The sequence below is a fragment of the Calliphora vicina genome, chromosome 5 (genome assembly GCF_958450345.1).
Source record: "Calliphora vicina chromosome 5, idCalVici1.1, whole genome shotgun sequence".
Taxonomy (NCBI): Eukaryota; Metazoa; Arthropoda; class Insecta; order Diptera; family Calliphoridae; genus Calliphora; species Calliphora vicina.
Window position 1 is genome coordinate 24733404 of NC_088784.1, and position 15783 is coordinate 24749186.

The 15783-nt window shown below is 32.2% G+C and overlaps 1 protein-coding gene across 2 annotated transcripts; it reads right to left on the reverse strand.

The window, feature by feature from the left end:
• Nucleotides 1-246: 246 nt before the first annotated feature.
• LOC135962269 (outer dynein arm-docking complex subunit 4) lies at nt 247-8599 on the reverse strand. Of its 2 annotated transcripts, none has more exons than XM_065514116.1 (2): nt 8471-8599; nt 247-897 (listed from the first exon to the last, which is right to left on the reverse strand). In XM_065514116.1, exons 1-2 carry the CDS (start codon nt 8597-8599, stop codon nt 247-249), a joined length of 780 nt encoding a protein of 259 aa, XP_065370188.1. The 2 variants fall into 2 exon arrangements, with proteins under 2 accessions (XP_065370188.1, XP_065370187.1); XM_065514115.1 differs by lacking the exon at nt 8471-8599 and adding an exon at nt 1031-1570.
• Between the last annotated feature and the right edge of the window lie 7184 nt (nt 8600-15783).

Sequence of the window (15783 nt, forward strand, 5' to 3'; positions counted from 1 at the left end):
AATAGAAAAATTTATGTATAACAGTTTTTTCTAAAGAAAAATGTTTGTATAACAGTTTTTTCTATATAAAAAGTTGTGTATAACCGTTTTATCTATAAAAAATATTTTCTATAGAAACATTTGAGTAGAACAGAATTTTCTAGCAAATAACAAAATATTGCAATTTTAAAAATTTCACCTTTTTAAAAAATAGCTTTGAAAAAGTACAATTTTGATAAATACTTATTTTTTTAAAATAGACTTTATCTAAAACCACCTTGGCATGGCATCCATGGGCAAATTCTTATGATTCGGCAAAGCTGTACAGGGTCTTTGCTGACGCCAGAATTCCTGGCGCTTATTGAGAAAATCCACCGCCTCCTTGGCAAACGTTGAAATGTTTTCCGTATTTGTATCGGCTCTCACCAAATCGGGATGTTTCAGTAAATTCTCCAAATACTCTTTATCCACGCACAGTTCTCCCAATAACTTACGGGCATTGCGGCGCTCCAATTCTGCCTTCGTTGGCTTGGGTCTTTGAGGTCTAGAAGTAGTCATTTGTGACTTGGGTGTATTGTCACCCGAACGTTTTGGCTTGTTTTTACCCGCCGTTGAAGGCTTTGAATTCTTGACTCCTATGGTGTTTTCTATAGCTTCTTGGGTTTTTTGTACACCCAAACGAAAAGAGGCCAATTCGGGTCGTGCCCGTAGGCCGCGATGAAAGTACATGAGACTTTGTTCGAATTGTCCCAAGTAGTAGAGGGATTCGGCTTTTTGATAAATGGCTCGTATATTGTTTTTATCCTCGGCCAAGGCAGTTTCGGCATCAATTAAAGCCTTGGAAGCTTCGCCCAACAGTAAGTAGCACTTGCTGCGTGAGACCAAAGCATTGAGATCGGTGTTGTTGAGTTCCAAAGCCTAAAAAAGATAAACAAATTAAAAATTAAATAACAAGTACTCCAAAAAAGCTTCAATTTAAAAAATTGTTATTCCTTCACCAAAACTCTTAATAACACTTTATAAAAAAAAAATCAATAATGCTCTGGCAAACCTTTGAAAAGAAATGTATGGCATTGTCAGGATTCGCATTTTTAATTTCTTTCAAACCCAACGCTATAATCGAACTTATATCGGCCTCATCGGGTATTAGCAACGTCTCATTACGATCCTGTTTCTGTTTGATCTGCAAACTCTGCTTAATGTCATACGCTCCCGCACTAACCGCCGCCGCACGATCTTTATCAGTATAGAAATCCACAAAATTCTCTTTGGGTTTTTTCTTTTTGGCCATTAAATCTTCGGACTTTTTACGCGCTGCCCTTAATTCAGCTTCTATACGATTCATGCGTTGTCCGGTGGATTTTTCGGTGGTGCCATCAGTGCCATCGAAAAATTTCACCGATTTACGGCGATTATCTGCGTTTTTTCTGGGTGAAGTGTAGCTGCTAGCACGTCTTCTAGCAGCACCTTTCTTATGTTGAGCAGAATCCTCATAGCCCTCATCATCGCTGGGCGCTCCTAAACGTATAAAACTTTGCAGTAATTCCTGTTCTTTATCAACAGCCAGGAAATCTTTAAGGATTTTGGACATTTTTTTTTTTAATTGGAAAGACAAATTTCAGTTTACTAATTTTTATTAGTTTGTTATTTAATAATTTATTATTGTTTTATTTAATTTTTAACCAATTTATTGTATGTTTTAGTATTTTTTATGAAAAAATTATTATAAACAAGTTGCCTGGTTACCGAATTTCTTATTAATACTTATTGATAATCTTCGATATACACAACACCTTTTATTTGAATCACAGGCATAGAGTACATTTCCTTATTATACCCTACACCACCATAGTGGGGAGGTTATATTGCCTTTGTGCTGATGTTTGTGCCAATATCTTCCCGAAATAGGACTTTTTTTGTCATAAATTTCTGATTTATAAAGGACTTTCATTAAACGCTTCCTATCTTTAAATTAAAATAAAACAAAGTGTATGTCAGATATCATCAAAAAGTTTTGTTTGAAAGCACTATCGATGTGGCCAGTTCACATCACCTCCACTTGACCATGCCCTCAAATCGCTCGTGCAGAATGTCCAATGTGCATTAGCTGTGTGGCATGTAGCGCCGTCCTGTTGAATCTACATGTCGTTGGTGTCCATAGCATCCAATTCAGGCCAAAGAAAGTTGGTAAGCCGACCTGTAGTGCGCGTCGTTGACTGTGTTGGCTTACCCAACGTCGTTCTCAAAGAAATATGGTCCGATGAAGCCGCCAGACTAAAATCTCTACCAAACAATTAATTTTTCCGAATGCATTGGATGCTCTTGAGTCCCATGTGGATTGGTATCGTCCAGAAATGGGTCTCACCGTAAAATGGACAGATATAGCTTCAACAATATGGACGCAATTAACTGTCAAAGTTAGGAAGTCCCTATTGGAATACCCTTTATAAGTATCCACACAAAATTCTTCACAAATAAGATTTATATAAAAGGAAATCACATATAAAATTTACTTTGTGGATCAATCCAAAATTTTTTTTTTCGAATTTTTATTTTAAATATTTTTTTAAATTTAAAATTTATTTTATTTAATTTTTTTATTTATTTTTGGTGAAAAAAAATTCGGGTTAAAAAATATTTTTGCCGATTATTATTATTTGACCCATTGTAGGTTCAACTAACTATGGTCGTATATACAGTATTGGCCATAACTAAAGCACCCCCTCATTGGATTTTTTGAAATCATAATTTTTTTGATAAAAACGGCTTTTTTGGGATGTATTTTGTATATATTTTATTAACTAATATTGTTAATGTTCATTTAATATTCATTTAGTAAAAGATAATTTTATTAAAAATTAATTTAAAATGATAAATCATATAAAAACTCAAAACTCAACGGACAAAACAAAAGCACCCTCTTATAAGATGTTTAAAAATTTGACTCGGTACTGCATATTTGCAATGTGAGTTATCGGGAATCACAATGAATGGAATTAAAAATTCCAAAAGATAAAAATATAGGAAGACGTAGTGTGCAAAATTTAAGTTTTATACAGTTTATTGTGAAAAAAAAACAATGACAAGGAACAAGTACTCCAGTGAATTTAAAATTAAAGTTATTGAAGACTGGAAGACGGGCTTATCACTACATGAATTTAGTAAAAAAATATTCAATTAACAGATCAATTATTTCCAGGCTCGTTTCAAAATTTTTTAAGACTGGTCGATAATTTCCGGTGCATTCTGGAGGTCGTTCGTGAAAAAAACACGATATTATGATTTCTTGATCAAAAGAGCAATACAAAAAGATCCTACAGCATCAGCTATTCAAGTACGAACAAGTTTAAGATTATGCGTTAGCGAAAGAACAATCCGTAGAAGAGTAGTAGAAGCCCGATTATTCAGCTGACGACCAGCAAAAAAAACATTTCTATCAGCTAAGAACAAGAAAGCTAGACTGAAATTTGCCAAAGCCCACATCGACTGGAGTGTCCAAAAATTAAAGACAGTACTGTTCCCTGCCGAATCCAAATACAACTTAAAAAGTTCCGCTGGAATAAGGCGTGTACGCTGACCAAAAGGAGGAAGACTGAATCCTAGGTATTGCAAAGGAACAATTAAACATGGAGGAGGAGGCAATGTAATGGTCTGGGGTTGCTTTTCTGGTCAAGAATTTGGGCCAAATCATAAAATTTATGGGATTATGGATCGGTTCATGTACCGTGATGTATTGAAAGCTGTAATGTTGCCTTATGCCAGTGAAGAGATGCCAATTATAGGGAGCTTCCAACAGGATAACGATCCTAAGCACCCCTCCAAAGTTTGTAAGACTTGGCTACACAGCAATAAGATTCTAGTTCTTCATTGGCCTGGTCAATCTCCCGATCTCAATCCTATTGAGAACTTGTGGCACATTGTTAATATGAAAATAAATCGTGAAAATTGTTGAAATAAGGATTGGAAATTTTCACGATTTATTTCATGCCGTTAAAATAGCCTGGGAAGGAATATCGAAAAACGCCATAAAAACATATTATCTTCTATGCCAAGAGATGTTCTTGTGCCATCCAAAACAAAGGATTTGCAACAAAAACTTAACTAAATTTTTTTTTTATATTATATCCTTGAAGGGGTGCTTTAGTTTTGTCCGTTTCATTTTCTACCTTAAAATATTTTTTGATTTTAAGTTACCTCTTATAGAAAGGTTAACTTTGAAAGTATTTGTTTATCAATACTAAACATATTAACAAATGAAAATAATACATAATAGATATTTAAAACCATGATTTTATACAAAAAAATACCATATGAAAAAAATTCATTGAGGGGGTGCTTTAGTTATGGCCAATACTGTATGTCATTGCAAAGGTCTTTCAAATATCTATCATTAGATATCCATATTGTCTATATTAATGACTTAGTAATCCAGATATACATAGATCAAAAATAGGACTAAAATCGATGTTGTCCTGGTTTTTTCCTCATATCTCAGCCATTTGTGGACCGATTTTGCTGTTTATACTCTACACCACCATAGTGGGGAGGGTATAATGCGTTTGTGCAGATGTTTGTAACGCCCAAAAATATTAGTCTAACACCCACCTTAAAGTATACCGATCGACTTAGAATCACTTTCTGAGTCGATTAAACGATGTCCGTCCGTCTGGTCGGCTGGCTGGCTGTCCATGTAAACCTTGTGCGCAGAGTACAGGTCGCAATTTTGAAGATATTTCGATGAAATTTGGTACATATTATTTTTTCGGCCCAAGGACCAAGCCTATTGAAACTGGCTGAAATCGGTCCATTATTTCACATAGCCGCCATACAAATGTCCTCCCGAAATTTGACTTTATCGGTCATAAATGTTTAATTTATATATGTATCTCCTCTAATTCCGCTCCAAACTAGTTTTATATACACAAAATTCATGTCACCAAATTTTGTTACGATCGGTCCATAATTAGTCATAGCTCCCATATAAGGCCCACTTCCGTGCATAAATCGCTTAAAAATGTTGGTATACTCACAAAATTCAACATATCAAACTTTCATATAGACACAAATCACACGACCTAATGTCATGGTGATCGGTCCATAATTGTCATAGCCCCCATATAAGGCCCACTTCCGAAAATCACTCAAAAATATAAATTATTGAAATTTTAAAAGAAAAATGTTTTTGCTCTGTTACTTAGTGTAGGGTATTATATGGTCGGGCTTGTCCGACCATACTTCCTTACTTGTTTTAAATAAGAAACTTCTTGAAAGCATGTCTGACAAATTATTGAAGATTTGATTTCAACAGACAGACATGGCTTAATCGACTCCGCTATCTATAAGGATCCAGAATATAAATACTTTATAGGGTCGGAAAATTATATTGTGGAAATTACAAACGGAATGACAAACTTATATATACCCTTCTCACGAAGGTGAAGGGTATAAAAAAGAAATTCTTAATTTTTTTAATAGAAAAATAATTCGCTCATATACATGTGCAGTTTAGTGTATTATATGATTCGGCTTGACCGACTTACTTTTTTATTTGTTTGAATTACAAATATTCTTTAGAAATTAGTTGTAAAGCTCAAGCTTTTTAGCTTTATTTATAAAAAGTTTTAGAGGGTTGTGGTATTAACTAATCCTTAAACTATTGAAAGCTTTTGCCTACAGGTTATTTTCAAAATAAATTGGAAATCATACACATTTGTTTTATAAATAAAGTTTATATTTATTAAAGCCAGTCAGTTTACACTATTAGATTTAGCGACAGATTTTAGGAATAACCAAAAAATTAGATTTAATCAACTTGTTGAAAATAAATACAGGATGTTACAAACAAAATTAAATTAATACAACTCAATTTATTTTGTTATATTTCAATTTCAAATATATATGTATGTATGTATATAAAACACAAAAAATGTTTCTGACCGTTATAGTCTCTGAAACCATCAAACCGATGAGCTTCAAACCGGTTTCATTAAAATGCAATCTTGTGAAGACACATTCCATTAGGTCCATTCGAAAAGTCGATTTTCGAATTTCCCCATACAAACATTTTTCTCAATTTTGAACATTTGAAAATTTGTATGTAGGCACTTCTCCGGATGTGTATGTCCACTAAGAAGGGATTTTTGGTAATTCGAATTTTAAGGGAGTATATACAGTGGTTGACAAAACAATGAAAACTTTTCCATATATTTCATTAATGGCCTAAAATCTGAAATAATTTTTTTAAAAAATTTTAACATTTTTGTAGTATTTTATTTGTATACTTTTATTAACTTAATTTAACAAAAAACAAAGGACATAATTAATTAAATTCTAAAAATGAGAAAACAAAATTAAAAGATTTCTTTATTACGGCATTGACAAAACAATGGAAACTTAGGTATTATTTTAACAAATATGGTCTAAACTTTGCAATAACTCAATATTTTGTAGGGTATCCCTTATTTTTTATAACTGCTAGACATCGACGATGCATTGTACCAATTAAAGAGTCAATGGTCTCCTTTGAAATATTTTGCCATTCCCTTATAACCGCCTCCGATAAATCTTCCTTCCTAGTGTAATTTTGGGTCCTTATTTTACGATCTACAATTTTCCATAGATTTTCTATGGGATTGAGATCCGTAAAGTGGACAGATATACTTCAAAACACGTACCTCGTTGGATTGTAACCACTCGGTTACAACCCTAGAGGTGTGTTTCGGGTCGTTGTTGTGTTGGAATCTCCAAACTAGAGGCATATTTTCCTTAGCGTATGAATACATAACATCGTTTAATATGGTTCTGTATCCTATACCTGTCATGGTATCTTTTATAATATGAATTGGGCCCATACCTTGCCCTGAAAAACATCCCCATACCATAATATTGCCACCGCCAAATTTTACAGTCTTGTTTGTGTACTTTGGATCTAATCTTTTTCCTTTTGGTCGTCTTACAAATGTTCTCCCATCACTGCCTCTTAAATTGTATTTGGATTCGTCGGAAAAGAGGACAGTATTCCATTTCTGTATCGACCAGTTTAAATGATCCCTGGCAAATTGTAGACGAGCAGCACGGTTCTTTTTAGAAATGAGTGGTTTTTTCACAGGACGATAGCAACCAAGACCAGCCTCATTTGCCCTGCGACTAACTGTTCGGGTACTTATTTCTAATTTTAGGCTATTAACAACCTCTCGAGCAGTTATTTTTGGGAATTTCTTGAACTCTCTCACTATTAAATTATCTTGTCTAGAAGTAGTCTTACGAGGTCTTCCACCTAAATGTTTAGTTTTTACAGAATCGGTCTCACGAAATTTCTTTATAATTTTTGAAACTGCTGATTTATTTATTGAATATTTGTCACAGATACTTTTTTGTTTTAAACCAGCTTTAAAATCGTTAATTATTTTATTTGTTAAGTCTTCACAAATCTTAACATTAGCCATTTTCGTTAACTTTGAAAAAAGCGAAAAACTTAGAAAAAGAAATTGTGAAAAATTACCAGAATTTAAAAATAAAATAACTGTAAACAAGGATGCTTTTCACATCGTTCTTTTAAATATTATTTTCGTTTTACACTTCTTTCTTGCTGAAGTTTAAAAGTTTCCATTGTTTTGTCAGTAGCGAAATAGTGAATATTTTTAATTTTGTTCCCTTTTTTCAGTATATAATTAATTATGTTGTTTAATTTTCAGTTAATTTACATAAATAAAACTATACAAGTAAAATACTAAAAAAAAAAATTTATTTAAAAAAAATATTTTAAACTTTGGGCTACATATGGAATATTTGGAAAAGTTTCCATTGTTTTGTCAACCACTGTATATAAAAATATATTTATAAAAATGGGTAAAATCGGTATCTCCAGAACTAATAAAGCTAGCACAAAAATTTCAACTTAATCTGAATTTATGCAGTGGACAGGTGTGTGGATAAAACGTTCGAAAATCAAGCTTTGGGACTTTTTTATATCTCAAATCCCAGAAATTAAATTTAAATGGAATTGGAAATTTCAAATGGATTTTGTCAATTTTTTGAAATTTGAACATATTCAAGGGTAGTTTGCAACGAAGTGTAGTTTCCCCTATTATGTTTATACAATTGTCCGTGTGGAAAACAGGAATTTTCTAAGTTCCAACCAGCAACGCTTAGCGATTGGTCATGAGCCTTGCTGTTAGAAAATTCCATTTAAATTTAATCATCAGCACCAAATCTAAAGGGGATGATGCGCTGATACCTCGAATTCCAATGATTTCAACTGATTTGCCCTTCCATTTCAAGCGGTTACAATTTCCAGTGCGACTGGATTTCACCACAATTAGACACAAATGTATTATTATTGAGTTTGTACCTTCTCCCAAACTTTAGTTACAACCTTTCTACTCATTTTCAAAATTTAATTTTTAATCACTTCTAACACTGTTTTCTAAACACAATTAATCAACTGGGCTTTAAACAATAAATTTATCTACTAGTAGCGAAGAACATTTACCTGATTGTAACCAGTTAAAGCCTTTTCATATGCCCTCGATTTCATATGATTCTTCGATTGATCACACAGCAATTTAATGCAGTTTTCGATTTCTTCAAGTGTGTCAACTTTGGCCTTTTTGCGAGGCATTTTTTATAATTAAATTTAAATTAACTTAAAATATTTTTAGCCAAATAATAGAAGTCACGTAATATTTATAATTCACGTTAAAACTTTAAAAAATATCAGGATAACCGTAACAACCGTAATGGCAAGACTTCAAAATATAACTAAATTAGTGAATGCTACTGTTTACATTTATTTGCCAAAATATTGTTGTTGCTGTTGTTGTTAGTTTTGTATGTCAAAATAAACGAAACATGCAAATGAGAGGAGTATGAGTGAGAGAGAGAAGAAGCAGAGTGGGTATGATTGGGCTTCATTTTGTTTATAATTCAATCAACAAATTATAGAGGAGTTTGTTTACAAGTTAAATAAAGAAATTTCAGTTGTTGAAGATTTTTTGTAGTTGTTTTGTGGTTTTAAATATTAATAAAGTTTTATTCGTAAACAAATTTTTGCTTAAAACTTAAGGAAATATAGAAATTTTCGTACCTTAAATCCTTATAACGGATATGAAATGTCTGTCAATAAACATAACGATAATTATGAAAATTCTCAACAAAAGTTCTTTGAATTTAGTTTGTTTTGTAGAACTGTTAAACAAACGCAACTTTTCTAAATAAAACTTGCTAGTAAAGTGAGTACACGCAATAAACTTTTGTAAAGTTTTTATGTTTCTGTTTTTTGAGCGTTTAAAAACTCATTATTTAGGCATATCACAGGTCACAAATATTCAGAATTAAGACTTTATTAAAACAAATCCTGTTGATTTTTATTTAACTATAACCCACTGTCTATACTTGACAAATATTTATCATAACAATTAATGACGCACTAACAATTTTGTCATAATAAATGGAGACTATACCTGATAATTTTTTATCTTGACAACCATTTTGAAGTTTATCATGATAAAAATTTATCAGGTATAGGCGGGGGTAAAGCAAATGAAGGGATCTCATTAATAAAATATTCTTCTTTGACATACAATACAATATAAATCTGTGATATGCCTTATTATTGTCTTGGCTAAATGCCGGTGAGAATCGGCATTCATGTAGGCATGCATAAAAAGGTCATTAAATATTCGTAATTATTAATGTTGTTAGACAATTATTGCTGTAGCCGCTTGTAAAAATAAACAATTTAGTAAAAATCAATAAATAATAGTGCGAAAACACAAGCTGAAAGATAATTATCACAAAATTAAAACAAATTTAAAGACCCAACATGCTAGAAACTGAAGACACATGATTGAACCTAATCTAGGACTATTTTAAGACACACGATTAAAGCCAAACTAAGAATATATGGTGGCTGTCCGTGCTCTTCAAAGGTCTGCTTCCTTTGAAATCTTATTTACCACAGAGCTGTCTGAATATGTTTGTTAATGGGCGAAGCTTCTAATAGAGGATTTGAGGTAAACGCTTCGGCTCTCGTTCGGCTAACGACTTATTATTATAAAGTACTAGTTGCCCCGGCTTCGCCCGGTAGCATTTACTAATGTTAGTTCTTCTAGTTTCTCCAACCCACATACACCTGCCTGTTCTTATTTATTTGCAAATAAAATATATAAATTTGTACTGCATACTTTAGGGAGCTTTTTTATTACAGTTAACTGAAATCCAAAAAAATCCGAGTTTTATCCGGATTTTTTTTCTTTACAAACCATCTCCTGAAAATTTCGAATCGAATATATACAAGGTGGCGCAAAAGTAATCCTCCTATCAGAAAATGCTATAAATTTTGCGATTGGCCCCTAATGTCAGTTCTGTTTTGACATTTGTGTAGTAAACACATGCGAAATACACGTTAATAAACAATGTTATGCTACACTGCTCCAGAACGCGGAATATTGCTAACTATTTATTTGACCAATAATCGGTCGGTGACTTTCATCAAAAATAATCATGAAAAAAACATCTTAGCGGGTACGTAAATAAACAAAATTTACGCTTCTGGGGCACTGAAAATCCGCGTGTAACCCACGAAGAGCCATTACACGCGCTCAAAGTCACTGTATGGTGTGCTGTTTTCGCTGGAGGAGTTTTCTTCGAAGACGTCGCGGGCCAAACGGTTACTGTGAATGGTGAGCGCTACAGAGCAATGATCAACGAATTCTTTTTGCCGCAACTTGATGAATTGGGATTGGAAAACATGTGGTTCCAACAGGACGGTGCAACGGCACACACTGCACGTGCCACAACCTATATGCTGAAGGATGCATTTCTCGGGCGTCTAATCTCCCGTTTTGACGATTTGCACTGGCCAGCAAGATCGCCTGATTTTACCGCTCCAGACTTCTTTTTGTGGGGCTTTTTGAAGTCGCGCGTTTATGTCAACAAGCCTCAGACTCTTGCAGCTCTTAAATACAGTATCCGTCAAGAATGTGAGGACCTATCGCCGGAAGTTTTGGCCAAAGTGATGGAAAATGCCATAAAAAGGGCTCAAATGACAATCAACTGTGGCGGCGGCCATTTACATGACATATTCTCGACTTGATGTAAAAAAAATTAAAAGACCAAATAAAAATAATCCACAAGAAGAATCAAAGTTTTTCCTTTTTTTTAATTACAGCAAAAAAACATCGGAAGTTTACTTTTGCGCCACCTTGTATATATATAGATGTATATGCAACGGATCAATCCAAGGAGATGAACTCGTTGGCTCTATAAATTACAAGTGACTAGCTACTGAGTATAATCCGACGATGTAAATGATTCGGCTTTTGGTCGGGTCACGACTAATTATGGGTAATGGATGCAATCCGAGGAAATAAATCATAAATCATCGGCTAAAGTTGACTTATTGGCTAATTCTAGCTAACGAGTACAATCCGACGAGATAAATGCTTCGGCTCTCGACCGGCTAACGACCAATTATTGGTAAATACAGCTTATGGATGCAATTCGAGGAAAAAAATTCTTCAGCTCGTATCGGCTAACTACAACTTATTGGCTATGACTAACTAATGAGAACAATTCCACGAGCTTCGGCTCTCGTCGGCTAACTACGGTATTAGTACGAAGTAAGAACTATGGCCTTGTCTACTTGTACTTTTGTACCCGTGAGCAAAGATAAGTAGATCGGGACTTCGATTCTAGCTTCTCTTTTTATACCCTTCACCTTCGTGAGAAGGATATATATAAGTTTGTCATTCCGTAAATTATATATATGCTGGCTCCTTATAGATAGCGGAGTCGATTAAGCCATGTCTGTCTGTCTATCTATCTGTTGAAATCAATTTTCTGAAGACCCCAGATATCTTTGGTATCCAAATATTCAATAATTCTCTCAGACATGCTTTCGAGAAGTTTTCTATTTAAAATCAGCAAAATCGGTCCACAAATGGCTGAGATATGAGGAAAAAACCAGGACAACCTCGATTTTTGACCTAAGTCATTAATATAGACAATATGGATATCCAATGATAGATATTTCAAAGACCTTTGCAACGACGTATATAAGACCATAGTAAGTTGGACCTTGAGTGGGTCAAAATCGGAAAAAGTATTTTTTAACCCGAATTTTTTTTTACAAAATTTTTTTTTTTAAATTTAAAAAAAAAAATTGTTCTTATAATTTAAAAAAAAAATTTTGAATAGTTAAAAAAAAATTCTAAATTTAAAAAATGTTTAAATAAATTTTTTTTCCAAAATATGAAAAAAACTACTTTGGAAAACAAAAATAAATTTATCAAGAAGTTTTACGGGAATACAAAATTAATATTTTAGTAAGAATTGTGCTAGAATTCCCAATTATTGATAAATTCACTGACATTTTTTGTTGGGGAATAAACTAGTTCCTATGTGCATTTCACTGGTTGCTTAGGCCAGATCATCAGGAAACCTTTTCCCAAAAGGCTTTAGAAAAACTAAAGATATTATACAAATCAAACTATAGAGTGAATGAGAATTACAGACACTCAAGCTTTACTTGTAAAAATATCAAAGTTTAAAGAAGATGATCTACGATTAAAGTTAATCAAGTACTATATAAAGATATACGATTAAAGTTGATATGCCTTATTAGCTTGGATACAAGAGCCGAGATTATAACTAATCTAAGACCATAGAAATACACACGATTGAAACTAATCTATGACTACGTAAAGATTAAAAATATTTTAAAACCATATAAAGCCACACGATTAAAGCTAATCTAAGATTATATAAAGAACCACGATTAAAGATAAACTAAGACTATGTAAAGAGCCATGATTAAAGCTAAACTAATACTATGTAAAGAGTCACGATTAAAGCTAAACTAAGCCTCTATAAAGAGCCACGATTAAAGCTTAACTAAGACTATATAAAGAGCCACGATTAAAGTTAAACTAAGACTAAATAAAGAGTCACGATTAAAGCTAAACTAAGCCTCTATAAAGAGCCACGATTAAAGCTTAACTAAGACTATATAAAGAGCCACGATTAAAGTTAAACTAAGACTAAATAAAGAGTCACGATTAAAGCTAAACTAAGACTATATAAAGAGCCATGATTAAATCTAAACTAAACTAATACTATATAAAGAGCCATGATTAGTGCTAAACTAAGACTATATAAAGAGCCACGATTAAAGTTAAACTAAGACTATATAAAGAGCCATGATTAAAGCTAAACTAAGACTCTATAAAGAGCCACGATTAAAGCTAAACTAAGACAATATAAAGAGCCACGATTAAAGCTTAACTAAGACTATATAAAGAGCCATGATTAAAGCTAAACTAAGACTATAAAGAGCCACGATTAAAGATAAACTAAGACTATATGAAGAGCCACGATTAAAGTTAAACTAAGACTATATAAAGAGCCATGATTAAAGCTAAACTAAGACTCTATAAAGAGCCACGATTAAAGCTAAACTAAGACAATATAAAGAGCCACGATTAAAGCTTAACTAAGACTATATAAAGAGCCACGATTAAAGTTAAACTAAGACTATATAAAGAGCCACGATTAAAGTTAAACTAAGACTATATAAAGAGCCACGATTATAGCTAAACTAAGACTTTATAAAGAGCCCTGATTAAAGCTAAACTAATATTATATAAAGAGCCACGATTAAAGCTAAACTAAGACTATATGAAGAGCCACGATTAAAGTTAAACTAAGACTCTATAAAGAGCCACGATTAAAGCTAAAGTAAGACTATATGAAGAGCCATGATTAAAGCTAAACTAAGACTATATAAAGAGCCATGATTAAAGCTAAACTAAGACTAAAACCTCTGCTGCTACATATTTACCAACAATATTATTTAATTTCCTTTAAGAAAACCTCAACTATCACCTTTACCCTTAAAACTGCCATAAATAATGACAGACGACTGCTAACTGTCTATCCGGCATACATTTATCCACCAAATAGAAAATTGTCTAGCATTTAGTTTAACCTCTTACAAAATGATTTAAACGAACAAATTTCCCCAACACATGCCATTCGAATATTTGCATATTTACTTATTATAATAAATAAGAACTAATATAAATAATAGTACAAAATAAAATATGTCATCAAGTAATTTCAACCATAAAAACAATACTAAACAAATTAATAACAAGTTTTGCCATTTACATGCACCAAAGTGAAATCAAATTATTTTTTATTGTTTATGTAGTTTTGTAGTGATTTTTATTAAAGGAAAAATAAATTATAATAATAATTTTAAGAGTATAAGTTAAATTATTAGGAAAATGTTTGCTTTCAAAACAATTAAGCTGCTGTTGTTAAGGACCGAAATTACACAATGAGTTTGTACCCTGACCTACATTAAGTCAGTATTAGTTTGAATTTTATCCGATATATTCTAAAATTACCTCTACGAAGCAATCAGATATAATTAGGGGTGTAGACCCCTAATTGAGCCCAGTTTCTTTATGTAAATACTTTATTGTCATTGATTTGTTAAAGCAAATTTTTGCAAGTTTAAATTAAAATATTATTCCTTTTAGCATAAAATATTGCAAGGATAATTCCACAAAATCAACAAGTAATTTTTTTCTAGACAAAATAGCAAAAAAAAAATAAAATAAATTGTTTTGTTATTTATGACAACATGAATAATTGTACACGGTGAGAACAGATTTGTTATGACAGATTAATGTTAGAGAAAAAAACTTGCTAAACTAAGACTATATAAAGAGCCACGATTAAAGTTAAACTAAAGCTAAACTAAGACTATATAAAGAGCCACGATTAAAGTTAAACTAAAGCTAAACTAAGACTATATAAAGAGCCACGATTAAAGTTAAACTAAAGATAAACTAAGACTATATGAAGAGCCACGTTTAAAGTTAAACTAAAGATAAACTAAGACTATATAAAGAGCCACGATTAAAGTTAAACTAAAGCTAAACTAAGACTATATGAAGAGCCACGTTTAAAGTTAAACTAAAGCTAAACTAAGACTATATGAAGAGACACGATTAAAGTTAAACTAAAGCTAAACTATGACTATATAAAGAGCCACGATTAAAGCTAAACTAAGACTATATAAAGAGCCACGATTAAAGCTAAACTAAGACTATATAAAGAGCCACGATTAAAGCTAAACTAAAGCTAAACTAAGACTATATAAAGAGCCACGATTAAAGCTAAACAATAGTTAAACTAAGACTATATAAAGAGCCACGATTAAAGCTAAACAAAAGCTAAACTAAGACTATATAAAGAGCCACGATTAAAGTTAAACTAAAGCTAAACTAAGACTATATAAAGAGCCACGATTAAAGCTAAACTAAAGCTAAACTAAGACTATATAAAGAGCCACGATTAAAGCTAAACAATAGTTAAACTAAGACTATATGAAGAGCCACGTTTAAAGTTAAACTAAAGATAAACTAAGACTATATAAAGAGCCACGATTAAAGCTAAACTACGACTATAAAAAGAGCCACGATTAAAGCTAAACTACGACTAAATAAAGAGCCACGATTAAAGCTAAACTAAGACTACATAAAGAGCCATGATTAAATCTAAACTAAACTAAGACTATATAAAGAGCCACGACTAAAGTTAAACTAAAGCTAAACTAAGACTATATAAAGAGCCACGATTAAAGCTAAACTAAAGCTAAACTAAGACTATATAAAGAGCCACGATTAAAGTTAATCTAAAGAGCCTTGTTATAATCTAATCGTTTTTATACCCTTCGCCATGAGTGGCAATTTCTACATTTTTTATTTGCGACCCCACAAAATATATATATAG